Source organism: Lygodium microphyllum, chromosome 19, assembly GCF_053477565.2.
Source record: "Lygodium microphyllum isolate KBCC chromosome 19, Lygodium_microphyllum_v1.1.10, whole genome shotgun sequence".
Classification (NCBI taxonomy): Eukaryota; Viridiplantae; Streptophyta; class Polypodiopsida; order Schizaeales; family Lygodiaceae; genus Lygodium; species Lygodium microphyllum.
This window is the reverse complement of record NC_141153.1, coordinates 25,608,141-25,634,809: the sequence shown is the minus strand read 5'-3', so window position 1 is coordinate 25,634,809 and position 26,669 is coordinate 25,608,141. Positions and strand designations below refer to the sequence as shown.

At 37.8% G+C, this 26,669-nt stretch overlaps 1 protein-coding gene across 10 annotated transcripts in view; it reads right to left on the bottom strand.

Moving 5' to 3' along the window:
- Positions 1-15,100, bottom strand: part of LOC148019666 (GABA transporter 1-like) — a 155,004-nt gene extending 139,904 nt beyond the window's left edge. For 5 of the 10 annotated variants that reach the window (XM_087699777.1, XM_087699782.1, XM_087699784.1 and 2 more), the window contains exon 1: positions 14,645-15,097. In XM_087699777.1, the coding sequence (XP_087555903.1) occupies positions 14,645-14,861 (217 nt within the window). In that variant the 5' untranslated portion in view covers positions 14,862-15,097. Of the gene's footprint in view, positions 1-14,644 lie in introns of all 10 variants that reach the window. The other 5 variants (XM_087699780.1, XM_087699779.1, XM_087699776.1 and 2 more) reach the window with 3 other exon arrangements.
- Positions 15,101-26,669: the final 11,569 nt, after the last annotated feature.

The window sequence follows — 26,669 nt, the reverse complement described above, 5'->3', positions numbered from 1 at the left end:
ATATATTTTCCATAACAAATATATATTTCCCATTACATTACTCAAAAATTCAAGACTAGACTCTAAAATAATATTTCATTTAGAGAATTTATATACAACTATATTAATATAATAGATTTTCTCATTTATGATATGTAAAATGACAAAAATAAGAAATATCGTTATGATTTAGTTAAAATGGAAAAAGATAAGAAAACTCTAGAGTATATTAAAGGAAATTGAAATTTATCTTTGCAATCTTGAAGAAGATAGGCATTTTTTGATCCAAGAGTTGTTCTTTTACTCAAAACCTTCTTAACCATGATGCCTTTTGCACTAAACCAATTGTGCTCTAGTTGTTGGTCTAAGTGGATCACTTGTATGTATATAATGTGGACCATGTTTATAGATTTGAAACAAAGTAAAATTTGTTTGTGTGCACATTGGTTTTTATATTCAAGTTTACATAAGGAAAGCATGAGAGAGAGAGTCTAGAGAGAGAGAGAGAGAGAGAGAGGGAGAAAGAGAGAGAGAGAGAGAGAGAGAGTGTGTGTGTGTGTGTGGTGTACATGTGGCCTCAAAACTAGGTTTGTATCTTTACCACAATGGGATGTGTGTGTGGTGTACAACTTTCTGATGTTGCATGGCATCCCATTATGGTAAAGATACAAACCTTGTTTTGAGGCCACCCATCTACATGCAAACTAGACCCTAGTCCCCCTCCTCACCCCCAAACCTTACCAAAGAAGGCCTTTGAATCTTCCATATGGCATCTCTACACCATGATACACACAAGACATATATGCTATGGGTTATGGCTAAATAGTGTATTCCTATAAAAGATCTTTCCTAAACAAGAAATGACATTATGATTGGTTAAAGCTTTTTAATAATTCAATCATACAGATTTGGAGTTAAGTTATTGACAGGAAAAATTTGATATAATCTAAAAAAATTCAAAGGAAAATGAGAAAAAAGAAAAAATACTATTATATATATTATTTAATTTTGAATAATAAATATGTATTGTGTCGCACACATATTGTCCACAAAAGCATTCTTAGGAGGTGATTAAAAAACCTTCAAATTGCCTACATGCAAAATTTGTTCATGCTAAAATTGCACTATTTTCTTAGGAATTTGATCTCTCTCTCTCTCTCTCTCCCTCTCCCTCTCCCTCTCCCTCTCCCTCTCCCTCTCCCTCCCTCCCTCCCTCCCTCCCTCCCTCCCTCCCTCCCTCCCTCTCTCTCTCTCTCTCTCTCTCTCTCTCTCTCTCTCTCTCTCTCTCTCTCTCTCTCTCTCTCTCTCTCTCTCTCTCTCATACAAAGTTGATCTAAGAACTCCACCATCCATGTCTATCAATATGTATATCCACTAACATAGTACAATGCAATATTCTTCCTTGATAAGTGAGAATATCATATATCCATATATGTGTCTATATCTATGCTAGACATCATGTAAAGGATTTTTAACCTTTGCCCATGGCACACATAAGAGGAGAGAGAGTGGTGATTATTTGAACAAGATATGGAAATATACTTCAAAATAATTATTTTTTAGAAACACAAAAGGAGAAAGACAAAGATGAGGGTGACAGAGTTCATTGTTGAAGAGAAGGGGAAGAATGTTTTCTACATTATCATTAATATAATTAAATTTGTATTATTTTCGTAATAATAGACTTTGTTTATGTCTTATTGATTATATACTAATGATTATATTATGATATTTCAAGGAGTTTCTTGTTATTGTATAAATAAAAACTGTGTAAAGATGTTTCTGATATAGCAATAGTAAAATATTAAAAATTCATGTTTGTTCATACTATCACCTATAATATTCTTATCATATTCTAATATTATTGTAAAATAAACTTTTTTATCATTACTATGTATCAATAATGCTAATAGTAGAGTCTATAAAACATTTGAGTAAGTTTTTTTATATTTCATAGTAATGGAATGTTAAATTAGTATTATATAATAATAACATGTTAAACTAAAGCATAGTACACATAAGAGGAAAGATACTAAGTGATCATTAATTGAGTGACATAGAGTGGGACTATTTAAGAAAAACCATTTTTGAGAGAGAACAATAAAAAGAGAGAGACAAGGATGAAAAAATTCATCATTGAAGACAAAATGGAGATTACTACTTTATTTTACAATACAATTAACAAAATTAAACTTAACCATTTTTAATGTCTTATTATGATTATATATCAATGTCAAAAATATGTATTATACATAATATCTAATGAGTTATTGTACATATTGTAATATGATCTATTTTTAATATCTAAAATCATTTATTGTATATAACGTTACTTAAATGTGTTTATATTATAAATTGGAATTCATATGTACTAAAGAATTTTTTATGTAATGTTGACATAATACACTTTTTATACATGAACACCTATTAAATATATGAACATGTTGTTATATTAAAGTATTTTATACATATAATATAATAAAACATATTATATGTGATAATATTAATGTCTAAGAAATACTTTCATTAATCTTACCTCTAATATTATAAAAATATTTATGTCAAATTTTTGTTTTGGGCATTACAAAACAATGATTTGATAAGTGAATAGTGAGTATAGAGAGGTGAGGGAGAGAGAATCTCAACCTAACCTACACTCATGCAAATATAAAAACCATATGCACCTCCTTAGACTCCCAACCCTCAATCTTATATCTTAAAACTTCTCCTGGCCCATAAAACTCTAACTTTAGCTAAGAAAAGAGAGTGGAGAGAGAGTAGAATGAAGGAAGTGTGAGAGAAAGTAGAACAAAACAGATGTTAGAGAGATGTAATGGATTTTTACCTTTACATATGGCATGGTGAAGAGGAGAGAGAGCGAGTGGTCATCATAATTTGAGCAAGATAGAGAGAGATTAGGGTGAGAGAGTTCATCATTGTACTATATATTATGCAAATATTTTTGGGCTTTACACATAGCACACATAAGAGGAAAGTGAGTAAGTGGTAGTTATTTGAGTGAGGAGAGAGAGAGAGAGAGAGAGAGAGAGAGAGACACACACACACACACAGAAGTGTGAGAGAGTTAATCCTTGAAGAGGATAGGAAGAATATTTTATACAATACTATTAATGTAGGTAAACATTTTATTATTTTATCATATCAACATGTTTAAGGTCTTATTATTATTATACATTAACATTGAAACAATGATTGACTAAAAGTTATATATGTGATAATATTAGTGTTCATTAACACATAGAATTGTTTAATGTACATAATATTAGCAAAAAATCATATATTATACAAAATATTGCTATAAAATGTGGACACATAATGCACTTTCTATATGTTAACATCTATTATATATAATAACATGTTTTAGTATTATATTAATGTTGGTATACATGAATATTTCAATGTATACTCACATGTCTTTAATATAGTAGAATTATATTAACACTTTTACTATATAAAAACACATTATGTAGCAATATTAACATATTTATTATATATTATGATGAGACATCTTAATATTATAACTATATTAATGTCTATGAAACCTCTTTCTTTATTATAATATGATTTCATGCTTATGTGAGTTTTTCATTTTGGGCACCATAGGATGCACAAGCAAAGTTTTGACAAGTGAATAGTGAGAATAGAGAGGTACAAATATACAAAATGGAGAAAGAAAAAAAGCCATCCTAACCTTATAAGGTGCACCAATAAAAACATTGCATGCATCTTTAGATTGCCAACATAAAAACCCACTACTTGTCGCAAAAATGGTTAAGTCCTCTCTATGGTATGTACACACACATTACATCCATGCTGGAGCTATATGTGTATGGATGATCATACGTGTGTGTGTGTGTGTGTGTGTGTGTGTGTGTGTGTGTGTGTGTGTGTGTGTGATAGAAATAGTTTCTCTTTGCAAAACCATAAACCCCTATCTAAAATCCTTAACAATGTGCCCCAAAATCATGAACCAAGATATTTTACACATAATCCTTGTAGATACACATATATATGTGTGTGCATGAACATACATACATATGTATGTATGTACAAATATGCATGCGTGTATGGGCGTGATCACACATAATCATCCATCTCTCTTTCCTCCACATGCATCTTGGCCCTATGCTAGTAGAGCATGAACAAGAGCTTAAGCGCAAATTGCCATCCTTCTCATGATTAATTTCTTTAACATATTTGTTTCTTCTATTGATTTATAAATATCACACTAAAGAAAGTGTTTTTGGTTTCAATTCTCCTTAAGTTTCTTACTTTCTTCTTTAAAAGTTTAGAATGTGCACTATAGACTTTTAACATTTGGATCATGTTTATCTAGATACTTGAAGATTAGGATATGTGATCCTACAATCTAAGGTCAAAAAATATATGTGTAGGTGTGATAATGTTGGTTTTGACGTTTGTGCATACTAAATTGAAAGCAATACATTTAACTTGCATTTAAAGAGCATGCAAGTAGGGAAAAAGTGAGATCCATATTTAAAGAGAGCACATTTTTGCATGTTCTTGCCACACAAAGTATGTCTTAATGCACAAGGCACCCTTAAGTTTCATAACAACAATATGAAGAAACGCCTAGGCATACAATGCCTAGTATGTGCTCTCTACAAAAGTGTGAATATTAAATTAAAATGAATCACTCCATGGCAATTTATGTTTTATCTTAATTGCCCAATGCGTGGCATGTACATAGATACACGTGTTTGTGTTGTATGTGTATGGGATCCACGTAGGGAGAGGGGAGGCTCTCATAAATAGGATAAGTATTTTTGAAAATAGGGGGGGAGGGTGCACCTAAAAAAATGTTATTTTATTTAATAAAACTCACAAGAGTATATTTATAAAAGGGGTTTTTAAATTACAATTGGAAAATTTACATAGGTTTCTTAAAGGAAAAGGGGCCATGTTATTACCTTATAACATATGAGGAAATGGTATTTTCTAATATCTTTTGAATACACATGATATAGAGGGTTTATATATAGTATCCTCACCCCTTGCTCTTAGCCGCTCCCCCTTCACACCCCCCCACCCCCCCTCTCTAGAGGTGGCTTATATGTGTTTTAAGCATGTGGATACGTGAGTTGAAGTATTTTCAATGTGAATATGTGGTTCTCTTTGTGTACATGTACAATTTATTATGTTTGCAAGTGTTTGTATGTGAGATATGAATGCATGTGTGCAAAGCACATGGATAGAGTGCCTATGTACTTATATATATTCTTTGGCTCTTAAGCTAAAGAGCATATTTAATGTCAGAGAGAGAACTAGAGAGAGAGAAAGAGGAGAGAGGAGACTGTAGAAGAGAGAGAAAGAGAGTGATGAGGAGAGAGAAAGACTAGAATTGGAGAGAGAAAGACAGGAAAGAGAGAAAAGCCATAGAAGTTGTGAGCAAGATGGGAGAGAAAGACAGTAATTGTATTAATGTGTCAAAAGATCTGAAAATTTATATGTCCTCTCCTTTTATACCAGTGTCAGTGTGGCATGCCATAACATCAATATTATTTTTGCACTAAATCCTTATTCCTAACTTCTTACAATCCATCCCTTCCCAAAAGTTTTTGTCCTAAAAAACAAACTTGAAAGAATAGAAAAGGATGGATAGAACAGAGTACTACTCTATTTTTACAGCTTTATAAATGGAAAAATGAATGAAAAATGATCAACATATGGACTAAAATTAAAGAACAATAGTAGGTCTCAGCTATATACATGATCTGGAATACTTCAAAAGTATATGGAGCCATAAAATCTTCAACAGATAATCTCAAAATGAAGTAGACAGCTTGCTGTGTAAACAGACCCTATTGGACTAAATCTTCCATAACTTCTAGTAGAAGTGTCCAAATGAGGCATGCCGTATATCAAAACGTAGCTCTTGAAGAGTACTTTAAGCCCATGTAGATAACTTAATTCTGAAAAGTAGGCACAATAAAATTTTTTCTAAAACAACGTGGTGTCCTGATCCTGTCTGCACCAAAATTAGCTCCATAATCAATAGGCTTTAACCACTAATGTATCCCTTAAGAAACGAAACTCATCCAATATAGAATCAGGCCTCCAAGAAGCTTCCTCAGGTGGTAAACCTCTCCATTTGATCAAATATTCCATGATAGAACAAGATCAAAGCTTCTTCTCACACTGACCTATAGTAACCTCTAGGATGTACTGAATATGACCTTCTTCATCAATAGGTGGTAGCTCATCAATTATATCCATTGGATCACCATAAAAAGTATTGAGCTAACTAACATGAAAGACATTGTGAATCTTTGTGGAAGAAGGAAGCTCTAATCTGTATACCAAGTCTCTAATGCGCTTTAGGATCTGGTAGGGGCCATAAAATATGTGAGCAAGCTTATTACTAGATCCATCTTTTAATGTAGAGTACCTAGACTTGGGCACCTTCAGTAAGACCAACTCTCCTTCTTGGAACTCTAAAGGCCACCTCTTCTCATGAGCATACATCTTCATTTGGTCTTAAGCTTTCCTAAGATTCATCTTACATTGCTGAAGAAGGGTTTGCATTCTTTCCAACTCTTCCTTCCCACGAGGGTTGATCCTTCCATTAAAGATGACTGTGGGTAAGGGCACCTTGTAGCCATATAGAGCCTCAAAGGGCGAAACTCTAATACTAGCATGGGTAGCGTTATTGTAAGCAAGCTCAACCAAGTGTAACCAAGAATCCCATGAAGTTTGGACATCATAACAGAAATGGCGAAGATAAGTCTCCAACCATTTATTAGCTCTTTCTGTCTATCCATCAGTTTGTGGATGATAGGCCATAGATGGAGCCAATTTAGTGCCCATAGATGTAAATATTGCCTATCAAAAGTTACTCATAAACTTTGAGTCTCTATCATGAATAATCACCTGCAGTAATCCATATAGTCTAAAAATCTACTCCATAAACTGATTGGCCACTTGAGAGGTAGTAAAATGGATCTCGGTTGGAATAAAACGGGCTGCCAAGTGAGTCTATCTACCACCATATATATACTATTCTATTCCTTCTTGGTAGTAAGCAAGCCAGTAATGAAATCCATAGTAATGTGAGTCCATTTACTTGTAGGAATAGGTAATGGCTGTAACAAACCTCCTGGCTTATGGGTGTTGTCCTTATTCTGTTGACAAGGCATACACTTCATGACAAAGTCCTTCACATCTTTCCACAGTCCTTTCCAATAGAAGCTTTTATTGATCCTGTCATAGGTCTTGAAAACTCCTAGATGTCCAGCTAAAGGCGAAGAATGTAGTTCCTCCATAATTTTCCTAAAAGAAGAGGTAGAAGGAATGACAATCTTGTCTTTCAACCAAATAAGGCCATTTTTAAACTGATAATGTGAGTTTTCTTCCTATGACCTTACTGTAATTTTTGAAAAATATGGCTGAATTCTTCATCCAAAAGATAAGCCTCATGTAGTTCTTCAATCCAATCATTATGCAGTCTAGTCATAGCTGAAACTTTGCAAGCCCACATATAAGAAAGAGAATCAGCCACTATATTGCCTTTGCCCCTTGTATGAGTGATGTCAAAATCATAATTCTGTAGTGTAGCTACCCACTAATGCTACTTAGGAGTAAGATTGGACTAAGTAAGGAAAGACTTAAGAACCATATGATCACTCTAGACTCTGAATCGACTGCCATACAAGTAATGGTGCCATTTCTTAATTGCATGCAAGATAGCCAACATCTCCTGGTCATAAACATTCATGGTCATTTCTTTATTTCTAAGCTTACGGCTCTCAAAAGCAATCACTCCATGCTCATGTAACAAAACAGCCCCAATGCCACGGCTACTAGCATCACACTGTATGGTAAACTCTTTGGAGAAGTCTGGGTATACTAAAATAGGAGTAGATGTAAGGAGTCCCTTTAACTGGTTGAAGCTACTATCTGCAGAAGCATCCCAAAAGAAAGCCTCCTTCTTCAACCTGTCAGTCAAAGGAGCTGTAATGGCCGCATAATGCTTGATGAATTAGCGATAGAATGAAGATAAACCAAGGAATCCTCTAAGAGAAGTAGTAGTAGTGGGTGTTGGCCAATCTTTTATACATTGCACTTTCTTGGGATCAGCATGTATTTCTTTTTCATTGAAATATGTCCTAAGTATTCCACTTCAGTCTGCATGAAAGAACACTTCTTCTCCTTAGCAAAAAGCCTGTGATGTCTCAATACATCAAAACCCCTCCTCATATGTGCCAGGTGATCCTGTAAAGTCTTACTGTAGATCAAAACGTCATCAAAAAGCACCAAGATAAACTAAGAGACGAAAGGCTATAAAATCTTATTTATCAGGCTTTAGAAGGTAGGTAGAGCATTTTAAGCCCAAATGGTATCACTAAGAAATGATAGAGCCCTCGATCAGTCCTGAAAGCAATCTTGACTTCATCACCCTCTCGCATGCGAATCTGATGATACCCTGACCTCAAATCAATCTTCGTAAAGAATCGAGCCCCCTTGAGCTCATCAAGCAAATCATCAATCCTGGGTATCGGATACCTGTTCTTCACTGTGATCTTATTAAGATCCATGTAGTCAATGCACATTCTGAAAGATCCATCTTTCTTTTTGACTAACAGTACTTGAGATGCATAAGGTATAGAACTTGGTTCAATGCATCCCATCTCAAGAAGCTCCTTGATTTGCTTGGCTACTTCCTCTCATTCACACTTTGATAATCTGTAAGGTGGCTTATTGACTGTCTTTGAGTTGGGCTCCAAATCAATAGGGTGATCTACTGCTCTCTTGGGAGGCAATGAAGTAAGCACCTCAAGCAAATCCCTATACTCCTCAAGAAGAGCTATCAAGGCTGGATGGTTTGCTGAATTATTGGGATGATCTTGCATCTTTTTATTCAAATGCAAAACAAATATTTGTGAGTGCCTCTTGTACTCCCTTTTGAGTTGTTGAATGGTAATAAGATGAAAATCTGATCTACTACGAATTTCCTGTAAATGGATGAGCTGTCCATTGAAGATAAACTCCATATACAACTATGAGAAATCCATAGTGATCCTGCCTAATGTCATCAACCAATCACAAGTGAGTACGATGTCTATAAATCCCATTTCCAAAGTAACCAAGTTTACTTTTGCTTCAAAATTTTCAGCCAACTGTAAAGAAACCTGTGGCCATATCTATGTGCTGATTTCTTCTTCACCATTGGCCACTTGAACTATAATGGGCTGCTATAAATCTGTGGGAATACAATTCAGCTTGTCCATGAGGGACTTATTCACAAAACTATGGATACTACCATTATCTATCAGAATGAACACTGCCTTTCCATGAATGTTACCCTTCATACGGAGTGTATTAGGGCTCTTATCCTGTCCAAGCATCCATGGAAATAGAACAACTAGTGGCAGCAAGTGGCTCATTACAAGTTCCACCTGGATCAAAAGGAACACTTCCACCTGGATCAAAAAGAAAAAGAGTGTGTTGGATCATAGAAATACTCTTGCCCAACTTCTTCCTCAAGATCTTCATTTTCAGCATTGAGTGCAATTGCATTAGCTTCATCCATCTCATCTTCAAGATCCTCAAAGACTAACATACTTTGATTTGAAGCTTGGGTTTGACATTCGTATATACACACTTTGAGGCATGATCAGGTGTATACTTTTTCCCACACTTGAAACATAAGCCTTTCTCCTTTCTTTCTTTATAAAGATCCATAGGAATGGACTTAGGATTCATGTTGGCTAAAATGGATTTAGGCTTACTCTCCCCTTGTTTGAGGTCAACTCTAGGACTATTTACTGTCCTGAAATTACTTTGAAGTAGTCTAGAAGCATTGAATGGTGGATAAGTTGGCACTCTTAAGCTCCCATTTGGCACATGATTGCTGCCATAAGTATTACCAAATTGTCCTTGTTTAAAAATAGTCCTAGGCTGTCCAAAACCAGGTTGAAATGAAGATTCTCTTCTATATTTTCTTTCATAGTGCTCCGCAAGCTCAATAGCCTTAAAGAGCAAAGTAGGGTTTTGTGCCATGACATTAGCTTATAAAGATGGCTCTAAAGCATACATGTACTTGTGGAGCTTAGCCTCATCACTGATGCTTTCCACATACATGGTTAGGTTGAGAAATTGGTTAGTGTACTCTCTTACACTTAGGCCTTTTTGTTCCAAACCATACCATCTCCATGCCAATTTCTCTTTTTCAAGAGGAGAGACAAACACTTTAGCCATAAGTTCCTTGAAAGCTTCTCAATTCTCTACAAGTATGTTTTCCCTTTTTATATACCTCCATGAAGTATGGGCAAATCCCTCCATATGCAAAGAAGAAAAATAAATCTTCATGTCATCAGTTTTGGAGAATATTTCAAAGTAAGATTTCATCTTAGAGGTCCACTCCTCTAAGTCAGATGGTGAATATGACAGACCATTAAACTTGGCTAAAATGATATTGTCCTTCAATTCTCTTTCATGGAATGGTTGCTGTCCCAAAATAGACTGATCATGAGTACCATGCATTGAACCCCCAAATTGAGATGGAAATCTCCCAAAAGGTGGCTGAGAGCCAGTATGCAATCTTCATGTTGGTAGAAGACCCCTAGGAAGTTGAGTATTCAGCCCAAAAGCTTGAGAGTTGGCTCCATTCAAACTGCCCAAATAGTCATCATGCCTTTGTGAAGTCTCACCTACTTCATATTGGCTATTTGGAATGCCTCTTCATCCAATAATTCCATGACCATGATCATTTTGGTTAGATGGATGAAGTGGGACTGAAGGCTCACTATTTGAATAGGCTTTCTCATTGGGTTCTTTAGATCCTATTTGCATCTACATCCATTGGGAGAATTGAGCCATAATTTGAGCATTAGATTCCACCAACTTGTCAATAGAAGCCTTTGTTTGAGTCGTTGAATCTACTAACTTCTCAATGGAAGACTTCATTTGATCAGTAGACAAGACCATTTGCTCCACTCTTGATAATAGGGCCTCATGACGTTCTCTATGCCTTTGTTTATGTACGCACAAGGTATCATTGAGTATACTGATTTTCCCTTGTTGTTGAGGCTCTTCAAGACTCTCTTGAGGTACATTATCCAACATGGAATCTCTAATTTGCTGAGCATAATCATCCTGGACCTTATTTTTACCCTTATGCCTTGCCATAATAGTGCAGTCCTGCAGTACCCCCTACCAGAAAAATGGCTATAACTTTTGCTAGGGAACTCCGAGTTCAAAATTTCTTAGTTCAAATCAAATCCAAGAATTCCCTCTTCGAGATGAGCTATAGCATGCTATAACAAATTTAGGATAGAAAGTTCTGCAACTCAATCTCTGAGTTTGAACTGTCCAGGCTTGCACCCTGTTTTGACCTATAAATGCCATGTTTTGACCTTGTAAGGTAAAATAGTAAACCCAAATGGTTACCAAACCCTATAGAAGGCTGAGTAGGACCTGTGGGTACACTGTAGTACCTGCACTTGTACTTCAGTAATGAAGGGTGTACCTGTAACAACCTTTAAATGCCTTATAGTGCCCTCTAAAATCTGTGTTTTACCCAGTTTTGATCCTGAAGATACTTGAGTCTTTGGAAATTCTTCAATCTTCAATTCTCCACTCATTGTACCTATGTGAGGGATAAAGCAGCATGACAGGCTCCCTACACGGCCTCTAAATCATTAGGAGGTGAACAAAGTTCCCCTCAGGTCGGTTGGTTGCACCCCTTCGGGATCTTTGATAGTGAGGGAGGGTCACCTCTCTTTTGTCCCACTATCTCCCCTGGAATCCACCTTTTTTCTTGATGGGTATATCAACATGGCAATGATGTTCTATTCTAATCAACCAGTATGAAATGCATTGCTGAAATATTCATTCAGTCCCTTTCATGAGATGCAATTGAATGAAATCTGGAGAATTTGGATAAGGAAAGGGTCTTACCAATGCAATTCAGTGACTCACTGATTGCTGTAGTACTTACCCTTTTATAATATTTCAGCTTGGGCAAAAGAATTCAACCAAACAAGTCAAGGTTATGCATCAAACTTGGCAAATGATACCTATGATGAGGTTATGATTGAATCAATACTGAAATTCAATGGAATAGGTTGAGATTAATGGAAATAACACTAATCTCTAATCTATTGATCAATTCAGAGAATTAATTGATCAATAATCTCTCATCAACAAGTGAAAAAGCATTAGCAAGTAGATTATTGAGAGATTTCAAAGATTAAGCAAGAGAAATACCTTGATTAAGCTTGAAGAGGATGATAGATGTTAGCTCCAATCCCATTGATGGAAGAATTATTCAAAATCCACCATAAATCCACCATGAAGTTTGAAATATCCAATAAATCAATCCATATGAGCTCCAATATGCTCAAATCTATGAAGAATCAATGCCCCGGGCTTGCTTGAACACTTGAATACCAAAGATTCAAGCCTCTTGAAGAAAAGCCCCAAAATAAACCTTCAATATGAGCTCTAATGTCCTCCACGGGCTGAAATCTTTGCAATTTGTTGAAGAATCCTCATTGAGATGATGCCACAGGCTGAATTGATGAAGAATCCTCAAGAAATTGTTGAAGAATGAAAGCTTGGGCTGAAGCTTTCATGGCTGCCCATGGACTGTTCATGTAGGGTTTCAAGAGAGAGAAAGGATGAAGAATATAGCCCCATTTTGGAGTCTACACATCAGAGAGTTAAAGTAATCAATGCCAAAGATCATTGAGAAGCATCAATGCTGGAAATTGGCTAGAGATTAGTAAAGAACAGGCTGAAAAAAATCAGCGTAAATTTCAGGCTGCTGTCCTGTACACGTGGATGATCCTCCAGTGAAAAAAATGGTATACAACTTGTAACATTTGATGCCTAGAAGGCCATTATGCAAGCCATTATTGAAGAAGAGGAAGGATCACTGAAAAAAGAGAAGATCTCTACTAAAGAACTCCATGGAAGGTTGGCCAAAGCTTGGGGAAAGAGGAAAGGAAGACCTCTTTTGAAAAGTAACTACAGTTTAACCCCAAACTAAGCTTGGTTAACTCTCCTTTACCCTAGTTACCTCCAATTTTGCATGAAATTTAATGACAACATGCTATTTTAGCCATCCTCCACCATATCTGACCTTGGAGATCTCCAGATATAGTCTCTTACTAACTGTAGATGGTTTGCAACACTCCACTAGTCACTGTCTTGTACAATACTTGTCTCAAATCGATTTTGATGAAGGAAAATAGGACTGGAAATAGAAGAAAAAATGGATCAAAGACCAATGCTCTGATACCACTTGTCAGAGAGAGAACTAGAGAGAGAGAAAGAGGAGAGAGAAGACTGTAGAAGAGAGAGAAAGAGAGTGATGAGGAGAGAGAAAGACTAGAATTGGAGAGAGATAGACGGGAAAGAGAGAGAAGCCATAGAAGCTGTGAGCAAGATGGGAGAGAATGATAGTAATTGTATTAATGTGTCAAAAGATCTAAAAATTTACATGTCCTCTCTTTTTATACCAATGTCAATGTGACATGGCATAACATCAATATTATTTTTACACTAAATCCTTATTCCCAGCTTCTTACATTTAATTTATTTGCTTACCATGTTGATCCATGGGATGAGAGAGAGAGAGAGAGAGAGAGAGAGAGAGAGAATGTGTATGTTAACATGCACATATGTGTGCTTGGGTGTATATATTTTGTGTGTGTTTGTACATGTTCCATGTATGTATCTTTGCACCTATGAGCTTCTTTGTATGGGTGGAGGTGTGTGCACAAAACAAATGTATCCCACTCTCATGGACCTACATTTATGTATGTATTGATATCATGCACTTTAAATGTATATGAACTTATGTTTAATTATTGTACATCTATCATGTTGCTTACATGTATATGTATACTCACAAATCACACACACATCCCTTTGTATTTATTAAGATCTATACATGTGTGCTCGTGTGCCTATTATATGTATATATATACTATATAACATTGACAATTACAAGGAAACATGTTCTAATATAAATTTACCTAAATAGACATATATATTATAGTTACATGCAATGCAACATACCCCAATGTCTTGAAAGGTACTTTGCCATTGCCATAGATTGAAAAATAAAGCTTGCCTTCCATCCAATGTTCACAAAAAGCTTTTTTAGTAGTAGATATAAAAAATATTGAATCAAATTATATGTATTTGACATCTCTAACTAAAGTTTCTCTAAAGCTCAAGGGTCTAAACCATCTTATTCAAAATTCGAAAGTATTTTTTGAAAATCTTGTATTTCACTTGACATTGAACCATAGTCTTTCTATGAACAATATTTCCAAACACCCTGAGCTCCCACATCAAGTGGCATTAGTAGCATGTAATTCTTGTTATTTATTAATTCAACTAGTTTTTTGCATCCAAACACCTTCCCCATCCCACCCCAAAAAAAAACACACACACACACACACACACACACGTGCGCGCGTACACATGCACACACACACACACACACACACACACACTCTCTCTCTCTCTCTCTCTCTCTCTCTCTCATTCACGTGGATACACACCCACAAAGACCGCCCCATAAATAACGGGGATATACACCTGTCCATTAGTATAGAGGACAAGTATGGAGCAGGGAGACCAAGAAATTGAAGTAAAGGTGGGTGAGTACCTCGACGTGTGGCTTGCTCGCCAGCTGCAGCTTCTTGGTCTTGTTTGGGCATTATGGAATTAGGAGGCGAAGAACCCGCGTGTAGAACAGTTTCTGAGGAAGGTGGCGGAGGCGCCTCATGGTTGAGTTCTCGTTTGGGACGGGCCGTGGGAGAATTGGATGAAGAAGCCGAGTGAGGAGTTTCCGTAGGGCGCGGTGCTATGATCGCTAATGCCATGGCGACTGTGTGTTTGAAGGACAGAGTCTGTGTTTTCTGTTTACGATCGATGGATGTATGGACATCTATAGCGCGCGCGCGCGAGAGAGAGAGAGAGAGAGAGAGAGAGAGAGAGAGAGAGAGCAGGCTCTCAGTCTCTCAGTCGCCTTTTCTGCTCATACCTTTTACTACTAGTATTTCCTCCCTGCGCCTTAACATTCTTTAGTTCTACACCCACATGTTTCCTTCTCACTAGTGGTACAACGAAATGACATGAACGCCAGCAGCCAGCCAGTGGTACCTCATCCGTCCTTAGTACCTACGAACTTCTTTCCTTTCGTATAAGAGAGAGAGAGTGATCGTATATGAGAGAGAGAGACAGAAAGGTGATAGGTTGACAGGACCCCTTCTACTTGTCCTTTTTACTTGTCCTTTTTGGATGTGTAGGAAATAATGTGAGCTGCATGTGGCACCTTTTTAAAGCCTCGTATTTCCTATAAAAGGGGCTGATTTTACCTATCAGATACTCAATAAGTCTAGTAGTGACTTGTGTGTGGCATGACCCGAAGTGGGCTTTCGCACATAAGTAGTGGCCCCTTCCATCTCTATGTACACTTGATCCAAGTTTAGACAATCACACTCAATTGCTCATTGAATCTCCCTTCTTGACCGATTGCATGAGTTGACCACCCTCCCATCATTCACAAGACTTAAGTGGCTGATTTGGATGTTGTGTATGAACCTCAGGCATTAGATGAAACCCCCATCGCTCACAAATGCAATGTTGAGGGTAAAGCAAGTGCACCAAGAGTTGCCTCATTAGAGCATGTGCCTTCTACTCACATAAACATATTTAATTTTCCGATGCATCCTACAAGGTACCCATGTAGTCCCTCCAATCATACTAGGCTCACTAGTGGATGGACCTCCTCTATCTATATATTATTTATTTATTTATTTTATTTTTTGTGTACCTTGATCCACTTCCCTACCTTATGCAACTTTATCAAAGCATTTTCATCAAATTGTGTCTCTTCCTAACCAAAAAACTATCCTACAAGTTCACCCTATAGAAAAGTGCATGTATCTTCCAAACCATAACTCTAATTTCCAACCTCTCTTTTGCAAAACTGCGACCCCACTTCTAATTGACAACTCTTTTGAAGACATTCAAACCAAATTTAGATAGATTCTACCCCAAAAAGATTCTACATAGCCTGCAACTCTCTTTTCTTCCATGTAGTCCTGGTCAAAATTTGGCTTTCCAAACCCTTTAACTCTCGCATATTGACTCGGATGACAACCAAACTTGGTAAGCCTCTTCCTTAGGTATAACAACTCATCTTGGAAGTATTGGCCACAATGAAAAGCTCTTTGATTTGCACCAAATTTTAAAACACTAAATTTGCCCCAAGTAGTAAACTGCAACAAATAGATTAGGGAGAAACCATGCTCGAAACACTAGACCCACCATTGGAAAATACCTTAAGAAGTCAACCTAGCCATCAGTGTGCCTTACTAGTTGACAAAGGTCACAAAGGAGAAAGGTCAGCAGTCTTATCCCAAGCAACCAATGTGTGGATCATTTGATCAACTCTAAGAGTAGACTGTGTCTTTCTTAGGAACCCTGCCTCCTTATTCAACCTAATTAGCCTCATTGAAACTCTAGTCCTACAAGAAGACTCAAAGGCCATGTTTGCCTTGGGATCCAACATGAATAACTTTAGTTTTGATGTCAGCAAATTCCCAAAAGAGATCGAGTTGCTTTTAGAGGAATATGATTAAAAAACAAGGGTAGTACACAAGGGGAGGTCTACAAATGAAATACTGATTGAACTAGAAGAAGAGAGAAGGCTACAAAAGGATCTTCTATAGCAAGTCACTAGGTTCTTGCAAGCATAAAGACTTGATAGGTAAAGGAGAGAGGTAAAACTAAACTAGGTCTAGCACATACTAGCATGCACAAGAAGAACTGGACGAGGAGCAAATGGTGATAGAGAAGGAGCACTTGAGGCACATCTCATGCTAGACAAACTTTTAACTAAGAGATTGTTGGATACTTTTCCCAATTAATGAAGTAGCATTGCATTAGCCACTTCAATCTTGGTAGGGTTAGAAAATCCCACCCAAAACCACAAGACAAATAAAAATCTCGATAGTCATAAACACACATATCAAGAGCCTCTATAAGAGAATCCTCACATATTGAGCATCAGAACAAGAAGGCATCTTCCACTATTTTTGTCAAGGGAATACAAAATGAGGAGCTCTATAAAGCACTAGTGAGTAATAAGTTTGCAAAGGGACATGCTAGCAAGGGTCTTTGAAGAAGCAATACACTCGATAACTTGTTGAAGGAAAGAAGCTCAAAATCCATTCGACTAGCTAGTGCCACTTCTAACTATGGTGAGAGAACCAAAGTTTACATAGTGAATAATCTATCCTTCACACTGAGGGTAAAGGAAAGGGTATTGGCCAATCGCATGAAATAGTAGACATGAAACTCGAACTGGTCAATCTTCAAGAGGCGATTCAAAGACCTACATGGCCTCATGTACAATGCATCTATTGTAGGGAAAACCATCTTCCCACTAAATGCCTTGATCCTAGGCTGCGTACGTATATGAATTGTGGAAAATATGGGCACAAAGTAATACATTTCCACTTGCCAAGGAGGTTGCCTTATCAAGAGCCCCACCCATTGCCATTCTACCCAGGAACATGCCATTTAGCTTTGGGAGAGGACCTCCACTAGCCTTGCTAGCACCTAATGAGTAGAGACCGATAGCTACTAGGGTTGATATTAATCCAATTGAAATACCTACACCACCTAGGCCCATCATAACCCATCCACCAAGTGATACATTGGTGCACTTTGTGGAAGAACCATTGGATGAGGAAACATTTGTGAATCCTTATGTCACCTATGGAGGAGGGTAATCAAGTATTGATGGATTATAGAACAATACTGATTATGGATTTTGGCAAGGGACAAGATAGAGGTCTAGGAGGAAGCCATGACCAAGAGCCACTCACCTAGTGAACATGCAATCATCCAAGATATATCTCATAATTATGTCTTGAGAAAGACTAAGCTAACAAGGATAAATCTAATTTGGCATGTCCCAAATGTAATGTCACACACTTATGTGTTGATTGCCCTAGGTGGAAACCTTCCACGAGGTCAATGATTGTGCCATGTGTGCCATTAGGACTCTTTAGCATTGAAACACTAGATGATGATGCCACCCCAATTCCCTTAAACATCATGACACAAAATCAAGCCAAGCAGGCCAACATTTTATTACCTAGACCTAGCCTACTTGGATGCAATATCCATAGAAAAAAAAGTCAAAAAAGGAGGAAGAAAAAAGTTGAAGCTAAACTTACACTCAAAGCAGATAGTGCCACCACACTCACCAAAGGGAAGCATGTTACCAATGTAGAAGCTGAAACATCTACTCCAAAAATAAGAGAAAAGAGGTGCATGAGTTGGAGAGTATCCTAATCCTAAGCAATGACTAGAGATTGTGAACAAGGTTAGGGATTGGGTAAGAGAAGCACATGCACACATAAAGGATGTAGATCCAATTTTTGAGGACCAAATCAATGAACTCTCGAGTGAGTCTACCTAGTTCTCCTACATATGTGGGAGAAAAGGATAATATGACACTATAGATGCCACCACAAGGGCAAAACAAGATTGCCATGACCAAGAAACCTACTCATGATCACCAACATCAATTTTGTGAGGAGTTTGATTTAGGAAGACTTGTGGGTATCTTACCACACTCACCTCAACCCTAGTGTCCCTACCACTAGGGTAGTTTCTCAAGAAAAGCCCAACATTGTGTGAAGCTCTAAAAAGATAGATTGAAGGACCTAATCAACCAAAGATAGCCACCTTACCGAGCTAGGATACACACACACACACACCAAGCCTAACTCTAAGCCCAATGTCAAGGACCCTACAAGTGAATGCCTTTTGGGAGAGAACGAAAATGTGCATAGTCCTATCCATCGGTGCACTAGGCAATGCAACATGAAAGAGAATCATTGACAATAGAGTAGGGTTCTAAGTCATGCACTCTTATAGGCCTAGGGTAACCCATCAGCAAAAATTGTATGATTTAATGTCACATTAACTAATGGGACAATTAGACCATTCAAACTGTTGAAAGGATTGGCAACTCAAGATCATAGGGATCCAAGTCTCTATGAACTCCATAGTCATGAAAGGGGTAGACTATGATGTCTTATTTGGATATCCATGGATGCACAATATTGAAGTGATGGAGGATTAGGGTAATGGGTTGATGTTCTTTGAAGACTTCGTATAAGTGGTTGGAATAGAGATGAACACTTAGAAGACTTCACTTCTCAACTTGGATGCTATCTCAATACTACTTATGCGGGATGCAAAGACTATGCCCGATTATGGACCTCTCATAAAGTACATCCCTTGCCTTGACGATGAGTGAGATTGGACATATATAGTAGCTATAATTGATTTTCCCTTCTCAAGCAATGAAGATGAGTATAAGCATGTTATAATCAAATTGAGGAAACCAGTTGAGTAGAAAGGAACTACCAATGTTGTAGAGGATTGACTACCATCAATCCCAATCTACATGATGTCTAGAAGTACTGAGCTAGCAGATCACATGACCTATTATGTTCCTGCAAACAAATTGGAGCTAATAAAAATCCTAGAATATCTCAAGGAAAGATTGCAAGGTAAACCCACTACAAATCTCAAACTACTTGAGAACCTTAAGAAAGCCCAAGTGGAATTGGAAGAAGGTACACAACCTAAATCTACTTATAGTTGGGCTCTCCCTGAGAAGAATGAAAGTGTTGATGACAAAGTAGCCACTGATGATGAATTCTTTGATGCAAAAGATACATAGAGCACCTACACAAATTGTGAATCAGGGGATGAAACCTCACACATAGACTTGGAAATGATTGAATACAACACTGCTGTGCATATAATCGAGTAGATTATCATCAACTCTAAACCTACAAAACCCCCAATGTTGCTTGTCAATGGAATAATCAAAATGGATTGTGATTGTACTTGATTGGAATATCTAAGAGTATTCAACTATGAGAGAGCAAGTCTCTGCCATGGTAATTCGATGATGCTATGCAAGGTTGGAACTGCCTTCTTAGAGTTATGTCCACTTGGAGAAACACCCTCATTCGATGAAGGCTACAAGTTTAACTCTAAGTTGAAATTCGAAGGCCTAGGTCCATTCCTTCTGCATGCAATCAGCAACAAAACCAGTAATTTTGAAACTAGAGATGCTTAATGGTGAAGATTTGGGCTTCTTAATAACATGATATTAGTGAGTTTGGGAATCTCCCAATTCCCATTTTTTGAATACTAAAAAGGTGGCACCCGGATAACATGCCCATAAGTTTCTTAAAACCATATGATGTGACCTATAATTATAAAGCACTTGAAAAATGGAATCAATTGAGCTATAGAGTGCTTGATTTGGAGCTATAGTATTCAAGTTATGACAAATCCAAAGATTTGACCATGTGTCCCAAACTTATGGAAAATTTCCATATTCCCCAATATGATGTTTAATGGCAATTGAATTAAAAAATATTATTCGTAGTATCGGTGATTATCATTCGTGTTGTCATGATTATTGAACTCAATCCTGAAGATAAGAAACCTATTCTACTAGCTTATTTGAGGGTCATGTTAATGGCTTAAAAAGAACACTCAATTAATGCTGTCATCGATAAAGGCGTAGGATATAATGTCATGACTATAGTGTTGATTGGACTAGTTTGGGTCAACACATACTAATTCCAACTACTACCAAAGTAAACCCATACAAAGGCATGCCTTATGCACTGCTAGGGAAATGCCAAGTAATCTTGATCATAGAGACTAAGAGCTTGCCAACCATCATCTATTTGTTTCTTAACAGGGAAGGGGTAGGGAAATAAACATTATTGGGACATCCATGTAAAAGATAGACCAAATGTCTAGTTCATTTTGAAACTCAACACATATATCTAGAATTACCAAACACATGGATTATCAATGACTTTCAACAAGGATGCACCACCATTGATAATAAAAGTGTTACTTGACACGATCTCCACAAAAAAGAACCATGACTTGCTCAAGCAATTGCTTCAAACACATGAAGAACAATGCCATCCAATGAGTAAAGCTTGATTGGCCAAAAACCAAACCACAAAGGTGGATCCCATAAACAAATTGTAAGGCTATAGACCAAAACCTCATGTATAGTGGCCACAAACCCCCAATAGAAATCTCATATGTAGGAGTTGTTTGTATCATATCCATAATCAAACTAGGTGCGTCCTCTCCTCCACTTGAGCTAAAACCTTCCTACAAACAACCATCCATTCTAGCAACTTCTCCTAGCTTGCCTTCTAACACAAGTGAAGACATAGTCTTGTGCATTTGGAACTTGGATGACACCTTCACCCTATTAGCCCACAACTATGACAAGTTAGTAAATCTTGACCTCTTGGATGAGATCTCGGCTCAAGTCATTGCTTCCCTACCCTACTCATTGGAAGAATTTGAAGAAATGACCCTCAATCATTTATGAGTTGATTGCCATGAAATTTTTTCATGAATAAGCTCCTAAGGGCCATCTCGTCACCTCTTTCTAGTGCAACCATGTCATTACCAATACTAACAACCTTGCACACTTAGATCGACTAGTTGCATCCAAGTTTGAATCTCTACAAAAGTGTTTCATGCTATGTGCACAATGGGAGTGCACTAGATATCCAATCATGACCAATATTGAGTTATGCTACACCATCAAAATATTAAAATATTATCCAAGCTATGCTACCTCTACTTCATTCCATGTCCTTGCAATGACCCGCAAAACGAACCGTTTGAGAAGAACATCCCACTCCACACCTATCTTAACAAAATTTCCAATGAGAAGGAGCTTCACATCACCAATAGAATGAACTCAGGAGACTTCCTAAGGAATGTTCTAACATATGTAACACATGTTGGCATATGCCCACAAGACATGGATCATTACTTACAATTGGAATACAACCCTCACTTGGGGATCCAAAGTTCCGCCTCTTGGGAAACCTAGACAAGATAATTAAGAGAAACACCCTAGCCATGAAGCTCATCTCGGATTGTAAGTTGGGCACTTATGTTAAGGCAATGTGTTGACTTGGTCCTCACTCTTGAACTAGTGGAGACAATCTTAAGATTAACAAAGAGCGATGAAAGGTATGAGCCCACAAAAAAGGCTATGATGGAGGTAGCTAGATGGAATGAAGGAACAGGCGAGTTGAATAATGATAGGATATTATTTAATGTTATATTAAACCAATAACTAAGAGTTGTGGTCTTGTTTTTGCACTCCATGTTCACATAATGTAAGCTCGATGCATTAGGAAGTAGGATTCCAAAGGGACTCATGGAGGGCATACTATTTTGAACTATCCTTAAGCAAAATCTAAACAATGTCTGAATTGATAGTGAAATCACTTGCAAGAGAAAAAGCAATGATACACAAATCCCCTAGGGATGGTGACTAGCTCAAAAGCAAGGTCCGCCCTAATCACTTATGGTTTGGCTCTTACTAGAGTGATATGGATAGCATTAGGTGTTTCTGTAGCAAGAATCTTTATAGCTCGCATGGTGCCGAGCACAAATAGTGACCCTTTTGAAGCGAGCCCACCCATCACCACCGCAACAACAACCGCCACCACCACCCAAAGTAAGAAATAGATGCAAGGAGGTGAGTAGGGTGTAGGAGGCACATTAAAACAAGAAGAAGCATAATAGAGGAAAAGAGGAAGAGAAGGCAAGGATGTGATAGATACTACAATGGAAGACACAATAGACAAAGTTAGAAGAGAAAAGAGAACCAAGGCATGTTGGGCAAAACAAGGAAGAACCGTCAACCTATCCCCAACCTTAGTGGAGGCCGTGAAAGATCTACAATAGAAGTGAGTAGTGAAGCTTAAAGAACATGAGGATTTCCTCATAGTCACACATTTTTCTCACAAAGAAGACTTGTGTAGAAGGGAAGAAGGACTATGCAAGAAGGAAGAAGAATTGTATAAGAGGGAGAAAGAGCTCATTAGCAAAATTGACACACTTTGGACTTAGCAGGAGAAACACCTAGCTAAGGAAAGAACAAGGTAAACGGGAATCACTTGAACTGCAATTGATGCTTTACAAGATCCAAGCCGAGCATTCTGGTCTAAAAAATGGGAGATTAGTAGAATAAGCAACCTGTAAGAAAGTTGGAAAACCTAATGACTCCAGGACTAGTACTCAGGAGCAAGGAGGTCAAGCAATGATCACATAGATAAGGGAGCTTTTCTACCTTAGAAGAGTTGTGCAAAGAACTCAAGAGAGAAAAAGATATGGTCTTGAGAGACAATGTAGAGCTACAGGCCATGCTCGATAAGGTGATGGAAACTTACCAAGACCACTTAAAGTACATCACCTTGTAGCAAGAGGACCTTCAAGCTCAGCTAGAAAACAATGACAAGGAACTTGATGAGATAAACATGCAAATCCAAGGGATGGTGGAGATAAGGAGGCAATTAGAAGAGATGGGAATAAAGGCAAGTGAAATTAAAGTGTAGCTCAAGTAGGAGAGAAACAAGGTGATATGGTTAACCCACGAGCTCACGCAAAGCCCATGCCCATCTGCAAAGCACTTTCACAAGCCTAAAAACTAGAGTTGAGATCACTCTTACTTGGAAAGTAGCAAAGATTGTCGAAAAAGTGGAAAAATGTGATTGATCATGTTTCAAAGCATGGTAACCCATCTAGGTAGAACCCTCCTATGCTATGAGAGCTAGTATAAGGAGCAGGTGGTTGTGTGTAAACATATTATCACTACTCAACAAAGAATGTGCCATGAAGCAATGACAACAACCTTCAGGATCCACACACATTAGGTGGAAGATCTCAAGGCCCAATTGGGAGCTGTGAATTTAGGCTGATAACTTATGAGCTCATAAGGGAGAAATCAGTGGCCCAACTTTGACATGTAGGTTATAGTGATGAAAAATGGAGGGACATGGGTTTTCAAATACGCACCTCTTGTGAAGACCACCTCTCACCTATAGAGGTAGCATGGGACCCACCACCATTAGTGATTACACTTTTGCAAAGGATTGGCTTGAGCTCCTAGACTCTGATGCTCCACTAGAAGGGATGAGTGATAAAGCCTCCAATCCATAGCAGCAAAGACATAGAAGCCAAGACTATGACAAGATGACAAGAGTATGGAAAGCACAACCACAAAGGTGTAGGATATCCTCCAATATGTGGAAGTGATTGAAAAGTAAATCAAGAGCCCAAACAAAACTATACATAGGTATGAAGAGGTATGAAGATAGGCAAAAACAAAGTGAGATAGTCACATTTGCTTTCTAGGTATATGAAGATGCTATGGAAAGATATCCCCTCTCCTTGAGGACAATGTTCCTAAATGTTAGAATAGGAGAGGGAATCACATCTATGACTAGATCAACAAGATGTAGGAGCCCTTCATAGAATTTTGAAGCTCACAGGCATAAGAAGGAGAAACCATTATGTTAAACAATGACCCCAAGAGGCATTCCAAAGGTAGTTGGAATGGTGCTATCCCATTCTTGAAAATGATAAAATTTCTTGGGAAGCCTATTCTTATGTAGGTAGAGTGAAGCAAGTTGACACCACATATTACCCCTATCCTTGCAAGCATCTCCAATATCACAAAGAAAATCATGGCCAATATAATTTTCCTAATATCCCCATTGTCTAGGCTCCAATGTTTGAGAATACATATGACTTCTAGCCAAGGGACTCAGTACCCTCATTCAAGGAATTTGTAAGGACATTTAGTAACTCTATTGATGAGGCTTTCATCACCACTTGCAATTACTTGAAGCTTCTCATTATACTACTAAAATAGCCACCCACCTTGTACAAAGAAAAATTTCTACCCCTCTTCTTTGATGTGAATGCATGGATAGAAACAATTGCCCTGGTGCAGTTGCATATTTGTGCCTTGCTCATGCTCACATATTTCATGAGTATCCTACAAGATATGGTGGACATTTGGTTTTCCCTATGCACCCACTCATTTCATCTAAAATCCCGTCTCTTCTTGAATCTAGACACAAAGGAGTACCTTCTGAGTAAACTCTACCTGATTAGAATGCTTTGACTATGACATGAGGAGTGAAGCATTTTTTATTTCGTTAGATTATTCTTTTTTTTGAAGAAATAGGAAAATAAAAAGAGAAATGGAAAAAATAAGGAGAGAGATTTCTCACAAGGACACTGCACCTAGGGGTCCTTGAGCCTCAAAGCAAAGCATGACCCCTAGCCTTTCTCCCCCATAGTATAGATTCAAGGCACATCAAGGGTAGGGCATCCAGATCACTCAATAGACCAGTCTCCTTTAACATCACACTACATCCTCCACCATGCACCAACTAGGTTCTCAAGTGTGGGACAACATTTTGAGCTAAGTAGGAATTCCACCCAACTCATAGTTGCACCAACATGCCCACATCCATAGCACTAGTGAGGGAAACATACCCCTTAGGAGGAGCACCAAAATATTTGCAAGCATGGTGAACATAGTGCAAGACCCATCAACATCAATGGCCTAACATCATCCATACCCAGTCATGTGCCATACATCCTTTGTGTCACCCATTCGCAAGTTATCTCGCCTTCTAGCATTAGTCACTATTCTCCCACTTCCTCAACCATGCAGCAAATATCCCCAGACACCCTTTTCTAGCATTAGTCACTATTCTCCCACTTCCTCAACCATGCAGCAAACATCCCTAGACACCCTCTTCTAATGTAGTACACCCCACTAAATCTTCCTCTCAGTAGTGCCATCAAACTAGGACATGTCTAGGAGAGAGGTAATGTTAACTCTATTAGGTAGTAGGTGATGGGAAAAAAAGCAAGGCACTAAAGTATTTTATAATAGTGCAAGTTTTAGTAACATTAGAAACCAACCAATGTAATTTAGTGCTGATGGACTCACTTTTTTCCAACTTTTAATAATATTTGTGGAGTCGAATCCCACTTAGCTTTAACACCCACTTGTAAATGTGAGGTCAAGTTTGGTAGACAAAAGAATGGTCTAGGTGCCCAAGTGATGCAAGGGTCTAGAGCCCTCTAAACTTATGTATAAAAGCCAAAAAGTTAATGAAAGAGATCATTCGATTGTGTGCCAATTTTTGAGAGTGAGTTCTCTTCTACCTACATTCTAGTGCCTGAAGCTTTTCTGTGTGCCATTGAGAGAGGGAGAGAGAGAGGGAAAGAGGGTTGCATGGGGATTGTGAGGGACATCTAACTCATGAAGCACTTAGTGATCCTTCACCTTCTTTTACCTCATCATGCTTTGCTTGACAACTACAATAGGCAAGTGGTGGATTGCATGCTCCGTTTGAGAGCTTGCAAAAGGAGACAATGCCCTTTGGATCATGAGACCAACTTGGTTTACTAAGATGACAACAATGGGTGAACCTCCAATTTATCTATGACAAACTTAGTCCCTTTGGTTTTTGTTGTCTATGAAAGTACCCATGGGATGAGAGAGGTGAGAGTTTAGGTGAGAGATGGTCTACATTGGATGGTCAAACTCTTTAAACAATAAGATCTCTAGACACATACCAATTGTTGAGCACCATTGTCACCCCATAGAGGCTTTGTATGGCTACAAGGTATCCCTTCCCAAGGTCATTTTCAATGACAATATAAACCCTCAGAGAAGGAAGAAAGAGTTGGATTGCATGTAGGCTCTCCTTGATCAATCTAAA